This window comes from Oxyura jamaicensis, chromosome 2 (assembly GCF_011077185.1).
Source record: "Oxyura jamaicensis isolate SHBP4307 breed ruddy duck chromosome 2, BPBGC_Ojam_1.0, whole genome shotgun sequence".
Classification (NCBI taxonomy): Eukaryota; Metazoa; Chordata; class Aves; order Anseriformes; family Anatidae; genus Oxyura; species Oxyura jamaicensis.
The window spans coordinates 48,175,363-48,197,948 of NC_048894.1; the positions used below are offsets into that span (position 1 = coordinate 48,175,363).

General features: G+C 35.5%; 1 protein-coding gene across 2 annotated transcripts in view; it reads right to left on the reverse strand.

Moving 5' to 3' along the window:
* The window catches only part of ATP9B (ATPase phospholipid transporting 9B (putative)), a 175,543-nt gene that overhangs the window by 119,190 nt on the left and 33,767 nt on the right, over positions 1–22,586 (reverse strand). For both annotated transcript variants that reach the window (XM_035316839.1, XM_035316838.1), the window contains exons 5-7: positions 21,657–21,770; positions 17,710–17,818; positions 6,757–6,815 (exon numbers count right to left, since the gene is read on the reverse strand). In XM_035316839.1, coding sequence (XP_035172730.1) covers positions 6,757–6,815; positions 17,710–17,818; positions 21,657–21,770 — 282 coding nt within the window. The remainder of the gene's footprint in view (positions 1–6,756; positions 6,816–17,709; positions 17,819–21,656; positions 21,771–22,586) is intronic.

The following is a 22,586-nucleotide window of genomic DNA, read 5'->3' on the forward strand; positions in this document are numbered from 1 at the left end:
AATGCAGTTTCTTCTACCACAGCTTATACCTGGTGTGCCACATGTCATCCTGTTCAATCCGGAAGCTAAACACAAAGATTCATTTGCTTTTCATTTACAGACTGCACTTAACTAATTAAGAAATCTCAGTGTATTATTAGCAGTGACTATTAGTTTAATGCTAAAACGCATTTTAAAATGTGTTTCATAAATTTCTTAAATGATATTTTAAGTTTCTTAAAATAAATTTCTTAAAATTCATTTCAGATTACTTATTAAGAGGGTATAATTCACTAAGTTTCGCTTAGAACGATATTTTTCAAACAAAAAGCACTTCCACTGGAGAATAAATTTCAGGTTTTCATGTTCAAGGTATACTTGTTTGATATTGCCTTGAAAGCCACTTTTACAGCTAAGGCTCATCTTTTACTTTTGAAGAGCTCAACTGTCTGTTTGAAGTGAGAGTGGAAATGAAAATAAATGTAGCTGACAAAACCCATCAATCATATGGCATACATGAACTTCATGGATTTCAGTCTTAAAAACCTGACTGAATTTACTCAACATAAAAAGTTAAGAGGTTCAGTATATACACATTTCAAAACTTTGCAAGCGAAGTGTGAAATGGGGAATAATTGTAATCAAATTGCAAAACTAATACGGCAGTAATTCAATTGTAGCTTTATTTTCTCCATAAACTGCAAGCTATAGAAAACCATTTAGTTATTTAATAGAGAAGAAAAGCAATGAAGGTGGATTTCAGATGGTAAGCAGTCATACTAGCCTGAAAACTTCAATTCAAGACATTAAACAATGAAACACCTCAAGTCATCAATGTGGTTCATAGAATCCTGTCTGTAAATTTTAGAGTAATCCCAGTCACAGCAATATGTTGACTCATTGTATCAAAGCAGAAGATATATGTAATATCCCACAAAAGTTCTACCACAGAAAAATGTAATTGGTTCAAAACTGATCTTTACATGCAACACAAGTACATGCAGCATGTAGCAGCTCTAACATACCTATCCCAACAGGAATCTAGGCAACAGTCTGAAAAACAGCACTAGTACACATTCAAAAACCTCTTAGAGGAATCAAGACAAACACAGAGGAGTATTTCAGTTCGTTTGGTTTTGAGTCAAGAGTCCTTAAAAGGTAAAGATGTAGGACTGACAACACTACTATGAAGTACAAGAAAGTCAGCATTTTGAATATGCTTTGATTTAAAATCAGGCATGTAGCTTCTCATTTTTAACCCTCCACCTTTTTACTCTTTTCAAAGGCATCACGTCCCCCTCATTACTGAGTGTCAGAATTTTGTCTATTTTTTTAAAAAGTAAATCAATCCATAGCAGTCTCCATCCCCACCCCTCCCCCCCAGTAAACAAGCTCAAAAATTAAGAAAATTAATCAAGATCAAGAAAATTAAACACAGCTTTATATGACAGAAAGTTTGGGACCTTAAAAATACTATGTCTGACTAACCAAGAAAATCAATTCAGAGTGAAAAAAATTCACGTCTCACTCAAAATGGAGAATAAATACATATTTACACCAGAAAACAACGCTGAAGCAGCTGATGCTTCTTACCATACATAATGCAGTACAGGAACTTAGTTCTTGAGAAGTCCCACTCATAACAATATTATTTCTGACCATAAAACATCCTGGATACCTATACATGCTCTAACACTAGGTGAAGTTTTCAATTACTACAAAGAAACATTCCTGAGAGCACCATGCAATCACAACAGTGCCATTTAGAATAGTGTGATCTGAATAAATGTCAGTCAACTGCAGATTTTATTATATAGGTTCAGCTTTCAAGGCCACTGGTTCAGAAGTGGAACTGGAAACAACTACAGCTCTATTCTCTATTGATTCAGTATAGTTCAGTAGAGATGAGCTATGGAGATGGCAAGTAAGGAAACAGAAGCAATGACCAGTCCTACTATCTCAAATAAGCAAGAAGTTTGAAAACTGAGTGAGTCTGGAAATTTTAGAAAATAGATGCATTTTTTGGTTTATCTAAAAACCCTACATGGACAGTAAAAAATCTCTACTTATACCTTGAAATTATGCATTTTTATAAATAGATACTTAATCAGTTGCAGCAATTCCCATTCATTTCTAAAAGTACAAACAGTTAATTCTTGTCTGTATATCAAAAGTATTCAACTTGAAGATGCTGCTTACCCACAGCCATAGCACTGGTATAGCATTTTTAAAATTTTGCCTTACAACTTTGAATAAAAAAGTAGTGAAATTAATTATCCGTTATGAGCCCAGATTCAATCAGGATTAATGTTTCATTTTCAGATTTGGGGAAAAAAAGCAGGATGAACATCAACCTTAATAATATATCCTGTGTGCATATTAGTAAAAAATAAAATAATAATTAAAAAAAACACAAACAAAAAGGAAGGGACAAATGAAATGTAAACTCAAAATTAAATATTTCCAGAAATGACAGTAAGAATAGACCAGATGTACAGGCATCTGTATGTCTTCATATAGATTAACTATACATTTTTGCAACTTCCCTACCAGCTCTGACAAATCCATCACACAAGTTTCAGGTTACTAGCTTCATGTCTAAAAACTTCTAATTACCTGTAAACAAGCTAAAAAACTTGACCAACAGTCCTAAAATTTTGCAAAAGTCTGACAAAAAATTTTGCATAATAATCTAACAATCCAATACAGATTCAGAATGATTTATTTATTTATTTACAAATCATTACCAGCTGCAATGAAGAATGCATCTCTCATATTCAGTATATTGAACAGTATGTACAAGGTGAGTTTTTCAAGAATCAAGTCTTTATACCTGACAAACTGGGCAGAATTCAATTAGTCAAATTATCATTTTTTAATTTTAATAGAAAACATACATCTTGATTTTATGTCTTTTTAGTGGGTTCTCTCTGCTTAGCTTTTCTTACCTATAGGATGGTGAAACCTTTTACACATTTAAATATTTGAATTTACTCTTGCATGCAGGGAAAGCTAGATACTGTACTGTCTTTACCTTCTCTGTGAGAAAAAAAAAAAAAAAAACAGTACTTAAGACTGGCATACCCTTTTCCATCAGGTTTTTAGTATTTTGGAAGTAGGCAGAAAGGTACTACATGATTACTAGTAAAAAATAAGTCACTATTACTGCTGACACTGTAGAGCAAAGATCCCCTTGCAAGGATAGAGCCCCTGATATTTAGTCACTATGAAAGACTGACTACACAAAAACAGATGGCAAGCATGCAGCAAAAATCTTTAACACCTCATTATTGAGAAAATTAAGTGCTGTTATATATTGTCACAGAAAACAGCAACAAAATGTCAATCATGTTAACCCTCTCCTGTCATATTTATCAAAGTGAAACAAGTTAAAACAAGAACACATATAATGTTGAACATTCAGAAACCTATGTAATCTCTATTACCATGCAGATGAAGCTAGAAAAGCTTATTGATGTGCAGTGAAATCTGGATATACAAGTCATAAAAATTACTATAATACTATTTTTTCACAAGTCTGAGCTGAATCTGAGCTCTGGGGAAGGAGCACTTTCATTTCTCTTACAGTTTGTCATTGCTGCTCACTTACAGATTCTTTTCTAGAGATCTAGCTGTGATAAGACAACAGTCAACATAAGTGCTTCTCCAGTTGCTGGGCTTCATTTTTATCATGTTATTATCATGAAACCTTTGTTAACAAGCTTTTGCAGCTCCCTCACAGTCTTCCAATTCTCCTACAACTGCCCATCAGCTCCAGACCCCCAACTTTAGGTTTATTGTTCTTTCTTCTCCAAACATTTTGTTACAAACCATGTATACTTTTTTCATTGACTAAAACATTCCTGCTTGCTTCTGTGTTAGAAATCGAAGAGGCACTTCACAGTTGTTTTCTTGCATCTGCATGCTCTGCAACACTACATGCTAACAGTCACAATCTTTACAAAAGCTGGTTTAATTTCACTTCACACTTGAGATTAAGAAAAAAAGTTGTGTGTCCCTTTACTGCCATCCAAGAGAAGCCCTCAAAGTATTAAGAAAAAGCTTTACTGTTTCATGTTTTAAAAAAACTATTATGTGTTACTATTAAATGTGTTAGTATTCTTAGTGTGTTATGCACTCTTTACATCCTCAAAAAGTGTTCCGAACAGTCAAAAAGCTACAGTAGCCCTATAACAATATCTTAACTCACCAAATCAGCCCTTCAATTATCTTAAAGAAAACCATGTGCACCTCTGCATCCACAGAAAAAAGTAAATAAATTATTTTAACACAAGCCCAAGAGATTAAACAACTAGAAAGCAGCACGTCTCTTTGAAGCAAGAGGGCGGGGAATGTTTTCCAGCTAACATATACAAATGTCTTCTAGCATTTAACAACTGATACTATTTTAATCTTTTCTGGCCTTTTCCTGACCTAATATTAACACCTTACAAAATTTTCAATTGAAACTAAAGATATATTACTCAAAGCTAAACTGTTCTAACCACACTGCAGTTACTTAGAGCTGATTTGAAATTAATCAGTCCTATAAAAATGAGAGGATATTCAAAGCTCAGGTACAGAAAACCTTTTCATTTAATTTGTTAGTATTTGTGATGCAGTTACTAGTTAACATATGGATCTTCAGCTCAAATGAGTCATTAATTTCACTGCAGAAATGCTGCTGATGCATCTTCCAGTCAAATACAATGTTAACTTGTTTCTTTGCCATTAGACTGAGCAATTGAACATTTCACTCCTGACTGGTTCTTTGGCTTAAGAGTCATACTCTGAAACTGAAAAGTGCTTACTCCAACAAAATACACTTCTAAACAGAATCAGAAAACATTTAATTTCATTAGTTTGAAGACACCCACAGTTAGGCCAGAAGAAAAAAAAAAAAAAAAAAGCTGGTGCAGGAGAGAGCTTGTGGATGAAATGCAACATTCGAACAACTAACTATATGCATCTTACTGAGATACCCAAGAAAAACCTTCATCAAAAGGAACTGTACCCATTACTTCCTTAAATCTTTAACATTACTTTTTCATTACAGACTTCAGGTACTCACAACATATAGTCTGTAATTTCCTGTAAATAATGCTCTAACAGATGCTAATGATCTCCCTCATACAAGACAGATAACCCGAAAGTAATCCCAGTTTTCCAAATTCTAGCATGATTCAGCAAGTGGATGGATCTCAGTAAATTTCAGGGAAGGCACATTACTTATGCAGCCACTAGAATCTTCCCTATACAGTATAGTAATTAATTCCAGGCTTGAAGATAAAGACCCTAAAAAACATCTTTATCAAACCAAAGCAAATATTTACTCTCAGTCTACTAGAAGATCTGGAAGAGGTGCAAGTGAGCAGCTGCAAGCTGTCTCCATCTGAACTCCAAAATAGCAAAGTGTAAAAAAACACAGACATAGAGCCCAGGCACATTAATATTAATCTTGTCCATGCTAGCATAAGCTGCCTGGAGGGTCCCTACAAGACATTAGGTATAGAGAGTAGACAAAAAAAAGCAAGGAATAGTATGAACTACACAGGAGTAAATCTATTTTTAAGAGCAGCAAGACAAATGACACTTGGGTGTATTACTTTTCTTGAAACTACAGGAAAAAAACAGAAAGGAAGGAAATAGAAGTTATACCAAAACCAGAAGAGGAGTTTCTCATCATATGTTGCTGAAAAAAAAAAAAATCTCTATCCACTACCAATTCATGAGATCTCCAAATTCTCTGATAAAAAGAAGAGGTATTAACAAACAAGGAAGCATAACATGAACCAGGAGGGCATATCTGTTGAAGGATTTTTCCTTTTTAAATAGTGTTCCACTGAACAGTTGCAATCCCATGAAGAAATTTAGAAAAGTCTAATCGCTGACTAGGTTCCACTAACTATTCTTCTTCCAAACAGCAACTTGTCATAAAAGATCTCAAACAAGGCTGGATATAAGGATACAAGCTTCAACTTGAGGTTATTTTCTAGGATCAAGGGCTTAGCTCTTTGCTTTTACAAAGCAAAGCAGGAATCACATAGCACCAAGAAAGTCTGTTGCCTTTCCAGAATGAAATTCCATAAAAATCTTGTCTGACAAGAAAAATATGTTAGCTTGGATGTCACAACAGCTTCGTAGTATGCAGAAAAGCCTTTGACAGCACAGCATGATAGGGAGGATGAACTAGAAATCTAACCCATAAGGTTCCTTATTACAGGAAGCCCACAGCTTGAATTTAGGTCTCGTTACAGATGAGTTTCTTCCAGATCACTTACTAAAACAAACCAACTGAAGTAAGCATCACTGACTATAATAAATAATACTGAGTGGAAAAAGAGTTCACAACTCTCCTTCACTATTTGCAATAAAACTAACTTGAAAGTCCCCCCAATTTTTAATACATAAAATTTAACCTAGAAGGCTTCAGACATCAGAAAGCATGTATTTGAACAGTAGGAGGAAGGTATTGGCAGTAAAACAGCTTAGAATATCTTAGAATATCACAGCACAAGCCAGAGAATGTCATTCAGTAATTGTATTCCCTTCAAGCATAAATTCAAGCACATACCAATTCATAAAATGAATGTTTACATTCAGTTAAGCTTAGAATTAAATCCAAAAAGAGACTTCCTTCAAGTTTCTCAAGTAAGACGAACTAAAATATTACTTACTTAGTACTTCACAGATAAGTACCTCAATATACCTTTCTTCAGAAGATAATTAGCATGTTAATAATCTTTAGTCTCTAAAATATATTTTAAAAGTATCAACCTTTTCCACTATGATGAGGTCTCCAACTTGTATGTCTGAACTCTTAACTTGCACTTTACCTTGAAGAAAAAAAAAACAAAACATAATCAACTTAAGCAGTCATTAATAAAGTCACAAAAATATAAATGCAAGTTATACTTAAAGACATTACTATTTTGAGAAAATGTTGCAATTTATACAAAATTGATGTTTGAAAAACACATTAATAGATTTGATCTGTTTAAATAAATAACTCTGTAGTTAAGAAAGTCTATAGTTTTGTAACCAGTTAGCTATACTGCAAGAATATTAGAGAGATGCTGAAGTCAGATTGACAATATCAATAATAGAGCTATAAAATTGGAAAAAGGAGTCTTTCACATCCTACTAGGCACCCCTTCTAACTCTGACAAGTCAAGTATTATTATGCTTAGTCCTGGAGCATCTCACATAGATGAGTTGTTATCCACAGCCCAGTTACCAAAAGGTAGCTTTGCTTAGTCCCAGACGTTACTGATGTAAGTGGCACTGTCTGAAACTTGTTGGCAATCATAGTGGAAAAGAGTTAAGTCCCTCTCAAGTCAAAAGAAATGCCTTAAGACTTCATTTTAGAAAAGTAAAATATCAAAGTCTGAAATTGAGGGTGTTCACTCTCTAGAGCTGCCCATTCAGTAACTGTTGTGAACAACTCATATTCAGAAACAGAACAAACACCAATTTTAATTCTCTATGTTCTGCAGATATATTAATGTTTTTAAGACAGTTAAGTTTTAATATTCTTATTTGATTGACTAAAGAACTCAGACAGAGAGGGTAAGTAAGCTACTACCCAAAAAGAGTTAATGTGCATCTCATGAAAATTGAGGAGTTGTAGTCCCAGGTTCTTGCTACAACTCAAGAAAATGTTGCTTCCTGGAGTTAAAAAAACACAAAACAATAACAAAAATACAACCAACAAACAAACCCTGTAGACAAAGTACAAGTCATGATACACCAACATCCTCTTCCAAGATATAACAGGTGGCCAATTCAGACCTGTTAACTCATGATATAAACATATACATATCTACACAGCCTGACAAACTAAAACATACACAAACCCATACAAAATCTCTCTCTCTTTCCATCAGAAACATTATATTATTTCCAAGCAGCAGGTATCAGGTTTTATATCAAAGCATGGTTAAATTCTTTTTTTTTTTTAAAAAAAAGGAATCAAAATCAAAACCAGACCAGATAAACTAGAAAAGATGGCCCACAAAAGGATAGCAGGTACGGCAAACAATTTGGAGTTTAATAGAAAGTATTATGAATAGCAGATTTTTAATGCACATTCTATCATTTCTCAAAATTCTATGACAAAAACTAAGGTAACTTCCAAATCTAGGAGACCTCCTCATTGTAACGCTCAGTGAAGAGATCAGCTAAACACAATCCCAGAAAATTCCTTACATTTATATGCACATTTAGTCAAAGGCAGTAAAATTTATCTTATGATTATTTTCAGCATCTTAAAGTCACATTTAATGCAAAAAAAACATTTTTATGTTTAATTCAATCTACTTAACAATGAATTTAATCCTTTAATTGACTTAATACACTTTAATAAATTTATTTAAATTAATATTTAATAAATTAATATTAAACAATTTTCTTAATCTTCCAGGATGCTAGCAACTTGAAGATACAGAAATGTATAATAATGTCAGTGGAGATCAGAACTATTGTTTTGGCCTGCCTGCATAGTTAATTCTGAAAGTCAGTCTTTATTACTGATAATCTTTTACACCAGTTCAATTTTTTAGCTGCCGAACACACCTTTGCCTCCCACTCTTTTTAATACATAACCAACCATATCTTCATTTTGACTTCCAACCCCATCATAACACATTTGTGACAGTGAAGAGAGGAGCAGAAGACCTGAGTACAAAACAGATGTACCAAGAAGCATTAGCTCTCTACAGGAGTTTCAAGATAACTATGATGAGAATGAAGTTAGTGTATCTTTTTTTTTTTTTTTTTCAAAAGGAATCTAAAGTAACTTGTACTAAAGATCAGCCACTAGGAGAGCAGTTTAATACCAAATCAATACATTTAGACTGCTTAACTGTACAAGCCTGTGAATTCTCTTTATAAATCCACAAGTTTTGACTAGAAGTGAATAGTATATACTAAAACAAACTGTAATACTTAATTTGCTTTCTAAGTCTGGTAGCTTTACCAAAAACATAGCATTTCCTATTCTGTTTTCAATTTCTGTCCTAACAACTTTCAACAGTTTTTCTCTTTGATAAACTCTACAATTCTGTGATAACCAAGTCAATTAACTGGTTATGGTAATAACAGCCACAAAAATCCAAGTATTTAAGCTGTGTTAAGTCTCAGATCCGTGCCACCTACAGTCATGTATGACCAAAACTATTCAGCAATGCTAAATTAAATGAAACTAATAGCAATTTTATCAATTTGAACAACTGAAACTACTAGCCACGTCATAACAGCATGTACAGTAAAGATCAAAAGATACTAACAATTCTACTGACAAGGTAGAACATTCATCTGTGGCACTGTAAGACAGACAAAAAGCAAAGACTCCTAGTGCCAAGTATATCGACAGGAACCTACACATCATCTTTGCTTCTACACAGTCTAGTAATCCTGGGAATTTCACATCATGAATAGAAAAGTTTCCTTATCAGACTGCTTTCTAGCTGACTAACACTACAGAATATCTTCTCTGTTATCTAATATATTCTGCTGGAAGAGCCTCATTCCCTCACATATGGAAGCAGCCATGACTATCTCTACAATGAAACTGAGTGACAGGACACATTCCACTAAAATTAAATAGTAAAATGTGGCAGTAATAGCTTAAGATTTTGAAAAGCTGGCAAATAACACTTTCCTTTAGACTAGCAAAAATGAGAATCATTGGATACCATTTCAGAGACCATTAAAATAATGCAATACTACATCTTAGTGAAGACGCATTTAGGGAAGAAAAACACAATGTTACTCACTACATAAATTATTTTTGCAAACTATTTTTTCACTAAAACCAGCTCAGTAGCAAAGCACTCTTTACCATCTGTGTAATTACCAATAAAGTCCAAAGCTGTCAGAAGTGGCTGCACATCCAGACTTTATAGTCCACCAAGGCGCAAGGCTTTTGCCTAAAGCAACACATGGAATTACACAGAACTGGAACACTGAAATGTGTCTGTAGTAATTCATTATACTTTCAAGATAAAGCCTTTGAAGAGAATTACAATGATTTCAAAAAACTAATAACTCCTATGTGGTAACAAATATTTCACATAAAAATTTAAGAAATTAAGTAAACAAAATCTAGGTATATAGTATATTAGAAAGGACTGTTTCTTTTTATTAATGAGCATCTTTATGAAAGAAGCACCTGAAAGAACAGTAACTTCTGAGAGATTTTAGAAGTAATTTCAAAATTCTAAACTTACTTATCATACCCTGAGCACTGTCTGAAGTACTGTTTTTGGAGTGGGCAACAGAGCTTGTCTCTAACCAGTAAATATCAAACTCCTGTATGAAAGCAGTTAAGTATAGGCCATATGAAAGTTTTACCTGGTATGTATCAGTCAGCATAATTAGTGTATACACAATATAATGTCAAACTAAAAAACCTGATACCATTAAGCTACAGTTAGTCAAAGGTGATGATGCCTATTTTTCAATGGAAATGCTGCTGCTTACAGCTTCCCTGATCAAATAAATTAAATTGATACAAGCCTTTATAAATACCCATCTGTGTTCCAAATGGAACAAAGTCATCTGTAGGTTTGAAACATTATAAGCAATACAGATATAATGTTGTGTCTCTAGATTCAGAAATGTTTGTTCTTTTAAATACAGCAACTTTTGAAAAAGCACAAGGAAGGGTGCCCTGTTCTTGATCAGTTGACATTCTAAGAGATTTCAATACAGATTTCAGTTAATTGTAGTGCAATAATATTACAATAATTATCAAGCAATTCTGACAAATACCTGGTTTAAAGTTGCAGATAACAGGTATAAATGACTCAAAACTCACTGGACACAATGAACTCTTGAAAGAGACCGTTTTGCAATTTAAAAAAGGTCAATTGAGATAAAAAGTCAGCAAGGTACCATTTTAGGAACAGGGAATAAACAGAAGTTCAAAAGTAAAACAAATTACTCATGTCACTGTAGCTCTTTAAAACAGATTTCTCAATCAGATTTTAAAGGAAACATACTAGCTTTCAGACTTTGTTCTCTCTCTGTATAGCAGTTATTGATATTTTCTCAGTTTCACACAGTCCTTGCTTTTATTTTTAAATTCACTACATTCTTGAATGTCCTCTAAAGATGCAGCAAAGACTTAAATATTTCATGTTTGAAGCCTAAATGGAATTATTTCATTAATCTCAGCTTCTCATCTTCTATGTACAAGGTTACATACTACAAATTCAGCAAGAAATGGTTGAAAACTGAATTTTGCCATGTTACGGGAAAAAGGAAACTGCCTAACATCAGTTATTTCATGGATCCGAGTAGCAACACTTAAAACAAAGTCCCATTCTCACTTGATTTTCTGTTTAGAATAGCTCATTATAAAATAAAAAGTTAACTCACTGACTAGAACAAATATCAGTTCAAGATCTTATCTTACTAAAAAGAAAATCTAAGACTTCAAGAGTTACCAGTGTGAATGCAACAACTTAAAAAGATATTACTTCTTAAACTTAGCAATATCACAGAATCACAGAATTGTAGGGCTTGGAAGGGACCTCAAGAGATCATCAACCTGCCAAAGCAGGTTCCCTAGAGTAGGATGCCCAAGTAGGCGTCCAGACGGGCCTTGGATATCTCCAGAATATGCAGATCATTTGTGTATTTTAGGTGTTTGGGGAGTACCTCAGGCCAAAAATGACCCCACAGAAAGGCAACACCAATAGGTAGTCAAATAACTCCTGCTTTTAATCTACTACAATGCGGTATAAGAAGATTTTAACTTACAAATCAGCCTTCATTTACAACCTTTGACATCAATTAACCACAAATAATTAACCACAGTTCATGTAACAATAGCTTATCTTGCTACAAATATATTTCCCTATGGCAAACATCTAACTAGAAATGATTATGGAAGATAAAAATGAGAATAGCACAATTAAACAAAGGGTTACACTGAACATTGCTAACTTTTAGTTTTCCTACTTCCCCATTTGAGCAAAGGCAACCTGCTTAACCGCTCTATGTCAATTTCTCCATCTTTGAGATGTAAAAGTACTTGTTTCAAAGAAAAGGCTGTAAAACCTACACAAGTCATAAAATCACTAGGGTAAAAAAAAGATGTTACAGAAATATGAAGTGCAGTTCCACTCTGAAAAGTAACTCTTAACAGTGGCATTGATTTTCAGGCTTTCAATTAAATCAGTATCAAGTTTGTTCATTCACAAGTAACAAAGCCTTCTTTCTCCAAACCATTAAGCCTGTAGCTTAATATAGCAAACCCAACTGATTTTTTCCACTTGAAGAATACTGCTAGTTTTAAAAAATTTGGCAGATTATATTGGAAGTTACTTATAAAAGTAGTTTGCAGAGTTGTAGTTCTTAACTTTATTAATTTGCTCAGGTAAGTATCTAAATCCTCAACATCTGTAAAGATCTTGGTTTAATTTTGTCGTAGCTGGCAATTCAACTTTTTGCTTCAAAATAATACCTTTCAGTTTCAGAATGTTTTATGATACACAAATCCTATATTATGAAAGAGGTGTGAAGAAAGATCTATTATTTTACATATTTGTTGCATTTTTAGTGAAGCTTAATTTTGAATGGGGACTGTAACAATGTTTTCATTATTAAAAGTGGCTGCACCTCAAAATATTGTTAGCTCAGCAGTCACACCAGAGCCAATGTGTGCTTCACAGTTGATTGTAAGCAAAGATCTTGAATCTTTACAAAGATCTTGAATTTTACTGTAGAGTATCAGTGTCTCAAAAACAAAAACAAAACAAAACAAAAAAGAACGTAAACCAAGTATGAAATCATGCACAAGAAGGATGTGAAGCTCTTGGAATGTGTCCAGAGGAGGGCCACTAAGATGATCAGAGGGCTGGAGACCCTCTCCTATGAAGAAAGGCTGAGGGAACTGGGCTTGTTTAGCTTGGAGAATAGAAGACTGGGGAGACCTCATTGCGGCCTTCCAGTACTTGAAGGAAGTGTGCAAACAGGAGGGGGAACGCCTGTTTATATGTGTTGATAGTGATAGGACAAGGGGAAATGGTTTTAAACTAAGACAGGGGAGATTTAGATTAGATATTAGGAGGAGGCTTTTCACTCAGAGGGTCATGAGGCAGTGGCACAGGTTGCCCAGAGAGATTGTGAATGCCCCATACGTGGAGGCATTCAAGGCCAGGCTGGATGTGGCTCTGGGCAGCCCGCTCTAGTGGTTGGCAACCCTGCCCAAAGCAGGGGGGTTGAAACTAGATGATCTTTAAGAGCCTTTTCAACCCAGGCCATCCAATGACTCTATGATGACATTGACACCAAAACTGGAAAGCTGAAATAAGCATACATATTTGCAGGTAAAAGTTGACTATCCTTTTCTTACTAAAAAAGGCATTTTTAAAGCTTCTGTTTTGAACACATTACTACTCTGTGTGTCAGTTCCTGAAATAATTGCTACATACTATCTTATACAATTTGAAAATTTATATTCCATGCCTAGAAAAGAGCAGTGTCAAGGTGATCAAATGGGGTTTTAATTTGATGACTTATTTCTAGGAGAAGCTACAAAGTGAACTTTCTTAAATACACGTATTTAACAAAATATTGCATGCACTGGGAAAGAGGAAATCAAGATTCCAAAACAGCTATTTAAGTGCCATTTAAATGCCTAGCAATTTACCAGAACCTCCAATATCGATAATATTTGAAAAAATGCTAAGAATTCCTCCTACTTGTTTAGAAGGCAAGAGAGGAAAGTGAAATGACAGACATAAAAGGCATCAAAGTTAGCTCTTAACACTGCAAATTTCAGTCTTGACATTTGCAACACATTGATAACTCTAAACTATAGACTGGCTTCCAGAACTAAGAATTTCAGATCACTAACACTACTGCTGAATACAGTAGGATGTAGTATCTATTTCAAAGGTGTTCAGTGTCACATGTAACAGATCTAAAAAAAACACTAAAACCAAATAGCAGGTTAAATTACACCTTTGAAAGAAAAGCTGTAAGTGTCTATTTCTCTACAGACTGTATTAAAGACTACAAAGATCTGGAGGCCAGCAACGCAACCACTTGCGTTAAACAAATGATAGCTATCCCACTAGCAATTTTCCCACAGTGGTATGTCTAAATGTTGATAAAGCTATTTCAGGCTGTCAAGGAAGGGAAGAACAATAGTTGCTACATTGCTCCCTGCTATATGCAAATTCCAGAAAGCAATGCAAGTTTCCATACTGTTTCCTATTCCTCACAGCTGCTAGGTTGTCATCACTAATATGACTACTCACCATTTACTCACCTTCCAATTACTATTTTAAATGGTATATTGTGTTTACACGGAAAGGTTTTGGTAGCAGAAGGGGGCTGTCAGGGTGGTCTCTGTCAGAAAAGACCAGGGGCTGCCTCACGTCAGGCACAGCAAGTTCCAGCTGGCTCCAAAACAGATCTGCTGCTGGCCAAAGCTAAGCCAGTGAGCAATGCTGGTTGTACTTCTATGATAACATAACTAAGAAAGGATAAAAAATGCTGCACTGCAGCTCCATGAGAGAGAAGTGAGAAAACTGTGAGAGAAAACACTGCAGACAAAAAGGTCTGTGAAGGAGTGGGTGCTCCAGGTACTGGAGCAGATTCTCCTGTATCCTGTCAAGACGACTGTGGTGAACCAAGCTGTCAGCTTGCAGCCGATGGAGGGCCACCCCAGAACAGATATTCACACTGCAGCCTGTGGAGGACATGACACCATGGATCAGTATGCTGTAAAGGAAGCTGCAGCCCATGGAGAAGAGCACTGTGAAGCAGGCTGTCTGGTGGGAACTGCAGCCTGCAGGGGACCCCTGCTTAAGCAGTCTGTTCCTGCAGGACTACAGCCCATGGAAAGGGCCCATGGTGGAGCTGTTCTTGAACTGCAGAGCGCTGCAAGTTCACACTGGAACAGTTCGTGAAGGATTGTATCCTATGGGAGGGACCTCATGCTGGAGCAGTGAAGAAAGTGTTATGGTCTGATTGCAACCCCCATTCCTCATCCTCCTGTGCTGGGAGTAGGAAGAAGAATTGGGAGAGCAGACCCTGGGAAGAAAGGGCATGTGAGAAAGGTGGGTTTATTTCTCACTATCCTGTTTTGTAATTAATACACTGTTACGCAGAGCTTTAAACTAGATTCAACAGGAGAGGGGGATGTACTTCTGAGTGACAGAAGAACAAACACCAACACTTCAGGAATCAACAGGAAAATATCTGTGAATTGTCCCAGACAGACTAGGATGGGCTCCTCTTAAAAGATGATGCAGCCAATAGTCCAGCTGCATTTACACTGATGCATGCAGCGTGGGAAACAAGCAGGAGGAGTTGGAAACCACAGTGCAATTAGAAAACTACGATCTAATTGCTATCAATGGGTTGTGGGGCAAATCACACAACTGGAATCACACTGCAATTAAGGGCTACAAGCTTTTCAAAAGAGATGGGCTGAGAAGGGGGGGGGGGGGGGGGTTGATATTGCCCTCTGTTTTAAGAAATGGATAGATTGCAAAGAACAGGTTGAGAGCTTGCAGATAAAAATTAAGGACCAAACCACTAAAGGACACCTCGTAGTTGTGGTTTACTGCAGGCCATCTGTTCAAGGGGAGCCTGTTAATGAGGCCTTCCTGCTTCAGCTACAACAAGCATCGCGCTCACAGGCTCTCACCCTGATTTCAACCAACCAGATATCTGCAGGGAAAGCAGCACAGCAGGCTGTAAGCAATCCAGGAGACTTGTGGAGTGCATCAGGGTAAATTCCTGGTCCAGGTATTAGACAAACCAACCAGAGGAGAAGTGTTACTTGACCTGGTGCTCAACTCCCCATCCCTACATGTAAGAAATCAAGCAGGGAAAGCAGGAAACCAATATGGTTGTGTAAGGAGCTGCTGGACACACAACAGGTATAAGAAGGTAAATGCACAGGCAGTGGAAGCAGGAGCATGTGGCCTGGGAAGAGTACAGAGATGCTACATCCAGATGTGCAGGGATGAGATCAGGAAAGCCAAGGCAGAGATGGAACTGAACTTGACAAGGGATTTAAAAAAATAACAAAAAGGGATTCTATAGGTACATTGTTCTGAAAAGAAAGGCCAAGGAGACTGTAACCCCTTTGATAAACAAGAAGGGAGAGCTGGTAACAACAGACACGGAGGAGGCTGAGGTACTCAACAACTTCTTTGCCTCAGTCTTCACTGCCAATCAGGCTTCCCATGTCTCTCAAGTCTCTGAAAGTGTAGGCAAGGGCTGGGGGAAGAGTCCCTTCCCCTATAAGCACAGAGCAGGTTTGAGACCACCTGATGAAACTGAACAGATGCAAGCCTATAGGGCCTGATGACATGCATCCCAGGATCCTGAGGGAACTGGCTGATGTAGTTGCCAAGCCTCTCTCCATCATTTTTGAAAAGCCATGGCAGTCAGGTGAAGTCACTGGTGACTGGAGAAAGGGAAGCATCACTCCCATTTTTAAGGGTAGAAAGGAAGATCCAGGGAACTACAGACCAGTGAGCCTCACCTCTGTGACAGGCAATATCATGGAACAGATCCTCCTGGAAGCAATGTTAAGGCATGTGCAAGATAAGGAGGTGATCCAAGTTAGCTAACATGGCTTTATCAAGGGTAAATTGTGCCTGAGCAAACTGGTGGCCTTCTATGATGGAGTGACTGAATCAATCAACAAGGGAAGACTGAATGATGTCATCTACTCAGACTTCTGCAAGGCCTTTGACATGGTCCCACATGACATCCTCATCTCCAAATTGGAGAGAGACAGATTTGAAGGGTGGACTATTTGGTGGATAAGGAATTAGCTAGATGGATGCAGCCTGAGAGCTGCAGTCAATGGCTCTATGTACAGTGACGGGTGGAGTCCTTCAGGGTTCTGTCTTGAGATCAGTACTGTTTAATATCTTTATCAATGACAGAGACAGTGGGATCAAGCGCAACCTCAGGAATGTTACAGATGACACCAGGCTGAGTGGAGCAGCTGATACAACAGAAGGAAGGGATGTCATCCAAAGGGACCTGGACAAGCTTAAGAAGTAGCCCCATGTGAACCGAATGAGGTTCAACAAGTCCAAGTGCAAGGTGCTGCAATCACAGACACCAGTAAAGAGGTGGTACACTCGATCCCCTTATCAATGTCATTGATAAAAATATTAAACAAAACTGGCTGCAATACTGAGCCCTGGGAAATACCACTTGGATGTCAAAGCATTCTGTTCCTATTATGCAATCACATGATTTCAAATTATATGCAAAAATTAAAAACAGTATTTTTAATACTTATCTGACTCTCAATACATCAACCTGTTCTTGTGTACATAAATATCTACTACGATTGAGACTCAGAAATGTTATTAGATTGTATTTCTTACTGATTTCTTATTTCATATATGCATTTGATACACAACTGACAGTGCTGCTGATTTACTGTTCAGATCAATTTCAGAGTACAGCTCACAGAAGTAATCGTGCAAAATAGTAGCATATTTCAAAGATATATGCAATTATCTATTTATGCATTTCCTTTACAAGCCAAAGATTTACAATAATTAAACAGATCAAATTTAAGTTTCATTATCTAAGCTAAATCAAGCATTTCAGTCCAGTATCAGTTTCATTCTCAAAAGTACAGTCTGAAGTATTAGATAGTTGTTTGAAATGAAATTCTATTCGTATGACAAAAAGATTAAATATTTAAGGATTTATACAAATGGTTTTACTAACCTCGTACTGTCAGCTTGCTATACAACTGTGAGTTCATTTCCTTGTCTCTCTTGTAACGACGATACTCATCAACAGCTTCCCGTACCACTGTGACTGTCAAAACAAATCCCTGTTAAAGATACAATGATGCAACTCAGAATTGTCAAAATGCTAGAACAAAAATACACAAGCAGGAACACTATACAAAGTAAAAATATGAACTTAGAATATTTACTTTTTTGGTCATTTGGATTTTTTCTTTTTCTTTTTTCTTTTTCAATCTGTTAAACATTTAGTCCAAAAAGGAAAATCATACTTGTATATTGTACACATATAATTTGAAAATATAGATATTCAAATTAGTTGTAATTTAGATATAAACCGACTTTTTTTTTAAAATGCCTTAAATAAGTAAAAGACAGCTTTACAGTTTGTTAAGCCTATTTCCCCATCTTCTAAAAATCTGGGGCTTTACCACAAACATTTAAGAAGTCTCCAGTTCAAATACTGGCAAGTTCACTGCCTTCTGCCTAACAGACAGAAATGAAAACGAACAGATGCTTAGTTTAATTAATTTTGCCATCTTACATTTATTTACCATCACACTATAAATATTGACAAAGAAAAAAAAAAAGGGTTCTGTTCTGAAAAATTAAGTATCTAAATGTTTTGGCTTCAATTTTCACAGGACAGTGCCACTGCAGCTTATGCTGGAAGTGCAGAGACTTCCACATATAATTAAGTTTCTGGCCACACAAAGAATATGCTGGTTAAAAGGAATACAGAACAGTTCAGAGATATAGCTGTAGGAGTTTCCCCTCTCTCTTTCTAATTCTTCTCAGATATGGTTTCTGGCTTTTTGAAATCAATTACTTAGTCATTCTCCATCAGTGAAAGAGACATAACATTTTCTGACAGTAAAGGGACCTTGTTATTGTCATACAAGATTACTAAAAATTTTATTCACTAATCCTCCAACAGATAAGGCTTTAGATTATCCATTTGGACTCAGAAACACATAAATATTTTCCTTCTATGCCAGAAAATTTAAGCCATTAGACTACTTTCTTGCAAAATTCCAACAGTGTTTGCCAGCCTTCCCCTACTTTCTCAGTAGAAAGAAGTCAAGATGTGGAGCTTTTTTAGAACAGTCTTGACTACAATTTTTCTTTTCAATAGCACGGGTATTTTGCCTTTCCAGCCCCGAATTCTAAGGTTTAATCTGCTGCAGTCTTATAGTTACATACTTCTTGTTTGTTCATGTTTAGACTAGCTACATCAATTAAATTAGAACCAGATAGAACAATAAACTGCCTAAAAAGCATTCCTGCTCACTCCTCACACCAAATCCCCTAATACATGTTAATATTATTTAAACACAAGTTTCAGATCTTAATTTAGCCCTTTCAGATAGCAGAAGGTTCAGACAGTCCTTCCTTAAAACTCTGTTTTCAACCCTCGGAAATATGAAAGTAATTTACAAAATCAGTCAACTATATTCTGAAAAGTGTCTGAGGATCGGACAGGATTGACATGCTGCTTTACTTGGAATAAAAGTTTTCTTTAATTTTTATAAAATTGTTTATCTTCATTTTCTCCAGACACCTTAAATCATTGCCATTCTGAATGGCAATTTGCTAGTGCCCCTAACCACCATCTCTACACTTTACAACAGTAGGGTATGCCCTCTTATGGCAGCATTTTGTGTTATCTTCACGAGCTTTGACAACAGAAATATTTTAGTAGCATCAGAAAGGAACTCTTGAAATGCTTTCCAATATTTGCCACTTACACATATCATATTCACTAGGCAGTAATCAAAGCACAGAATGTGAGGTGTTAATTTCAAGAATTTCTCCTGGAAGTCACCTGCTGGGTAGCTCCATACAAATGACCATGACTATAAGGAAGTAGTTAACACATCCCTTTTTCCTCATTTACCCAAAGGAACTGGACATTCTTCTAAAGGGGAGCTGAAAGCTAATCTAAAAAGAAAACTCATTCTGTTGTCTTTCTTTATAGGTAGTTAAACATCTTTGGCATACAGCTTCCAACCAAATTTGTGTCCCTTACATCCTTGGATGTTGGACTTGAAAGAAGAATTCTATTTTCTACTAAGCAAATGACAACAAATGAGTAAAATACAGCCTTGTTTGAAGAACTCTGGTGCTTGATCTAAGTGCAAAGTGAAGAAGGGAGGGGAAGAGGCAGAGTGACAAAAAACACCCACCTTTTAGAAGACTTCTATTCTGTGGTTTTGAGTATTGTGCTTAATAATTTTTGTTTAATTTAAACTCTTGAGAGAAAACACAAGCCAAAACTAAGTTATAGCTACTCCTCTTATTCTTGATGAACATTTCCCAACAATTTAAATGCTATTCCAGGAGAGAATAAATAAATAAATAAATAAATATACCCTCATCTGCCAAGCCACAGTAACAACCCAAAGGGTGTTTTATATTTTCATCATAAATACTGAGCCTTGCTCAACATACAGTTAATCTTGTTTACCTGGAAGTCAGCTACTCAAGTAGAAACAAATGAGTTTTCTAAAAACTAAGCACCAGCAACAAGATTTCTGTTTGTGCAAGATGTGAAAACTGGAAACATTATAATATCCTTGAATAAGACCCACAGGTCTATACAGAACAGATTCTGTGTTATACAGTATTATTTTTTTTCTTGATAGAGAGAAAATGGGCTGATATGCCAAGATGGGCTGATTTTTTTTTTTTTCTCCTTACTACCCCATTAACGTACAGCACTTCACAACAAATAAACCAACTTCCAGACAAGGTTAACTTCTGTCTTTTGTTACTGGGTCAGTAACAAAGCCCTTTGTAAATATTCATTTTAGAACTCCCGCAGCTGATCATTTTTTCTGTCTAGGAAGTGTTTTTTGTTGCTGTAAAAGTTGTCTGGACATGGAGGTGTGAAGAATCTCCAGGACTGCCTCCTCATTTATCAGTACTTAAAAGGTCTTATGTCTCAGCAATTAAATCAATCCTGAATATTTACTATTATGATTGAAGAACAACCTTTACTCAAGCAGTCAGCATGTCACTACTCCTCTTGAACACCTCCTGCAATAAACACTAGTGAAAAACACAATTTAAAAATAAATTTAGAAAATAAGGTATTTGTTCTTCTTGATCTGCTTTTACACCTGGGGCAATGGGGATGGGAAAACTGAAAAAAAAAAAAAAAGGTAATGATTCAGTTACAAATAATATATGAATTCAAAATCATAAGAATATAGCTGGCAGACTACCATAAGAGCCTCTTCTTCAGAAGATAGTTTTTCCTGAGGTTTTAAACTATTGGAACAGTTTCCCAAGAACATACTGCAGAATGTTCAATAATAGACATATTGAAAAGAAACTAGTGCAACTGGCAATGCAATCAGTCAGGAAAAGTATGTTTAATGCATAGCTCATTTTCAAAATACCTTTTTCTCCTACTTTACTCAAAGCTTAATTTTTATTTTTATATTTTTTAATATTTATGCCTTTTTTGTGAAAGAAGTACAGGATCAAAACCGATGCAGAAAGAATGCAAAAATGTATGCTTTCAATTCTGACCTAGCCTTAAGACATAAAATAGTGAGAAAAATATAAATAAATAACACACAAGTGTTGAATGCTGCCAATAAAGCAATAAAGTTCTCTACCAGCTAAAGCTTTTTGTTTGTTTGTTTGTTGGTTTTTGTTTTCCTCTTTTCAATCTCTCAAGCGACCAACTGCTATAAAGGAACATTACTGATTCCGACTAGCCACTTAATAAAAAAGGGGTTAACAAACAACACCTTCTGCAATATCTGCTGTAATACTGTACTTTCACTTAAGTATTTTACTTCTGTTACATATTTCATCCGTGTAGTTTACCAGATGAAAATCTATGAAATATGGACATGAACTCTTCAGCTGAAGTTTAAAAAACCCTCTAGTTAATAGCATTTTTCTGATTACCAGAGGAGCCCAGTACGTATACAGGTAGCCTATTTTCAATGCTGGTACAAACTGTGAGCAGGACACGACGAGAAAATAGAGATTCAAGAAAAACTTGAACTGTTCATATAAAACCTAAAATGAGAAACACAAAATAGATAAATTCCTTAATATTCATGTGTATAGTATACATAAAATTCACTTTATTGTGACAGTAGATACAAAACCTATGGCATACTAAAACACACAGTACTATAACCGTACTATACAGTACAGCATATTGTACAGCATATTGTACTGTATAGTATAGTATAATATCCCCAATACTATATATATTATTATTTTAACATTATAAAGCTATTTTTGTTGAGAAAATTCCTCTGATATGAATGCCTCTTTTCAATCTGGAAAAGCAATTTGCTGAATTTTTGACATTTTGAAAACTGAACTATGTAAGCTCATCAGTCTTTAAAAATATTATATACATATCAAAATCACAGTACAAAGATTCACTATGGAATTTCAACAAAAAATGGAATTCAGATGTTTGTAGAAGCATCTTGCAATGATTTCATATTCACAATAGTTACCTTTGTGAGTGAGTTAAGTTTGATTTTTTTTCTTAAATTGCCAATAAAAACACAGAAGACTGTGAGTATCTGAACTTTCATTGCTTAAAGTTGTTATTTTTAACTGGTAAACTTTTCCTTCCTAAAAATACAGCATTAAATCTTTTTGTTAAGTACCAATACTTAAATTCTGCATTATTTGTCTTAAGATCTTTCTTAAAATATTCACAGCTCAGCCTTAAATAAAAAAATAAAAAATCATTGGCATCAAATGAACAGAAACCATTTACGAAAGTATTATATTATTTTAGACTTTGTCATTTTAACCTCTACAGACAGAGCACGAAAACTGAGTAAGATATATGATATTGCTCTTCATCAG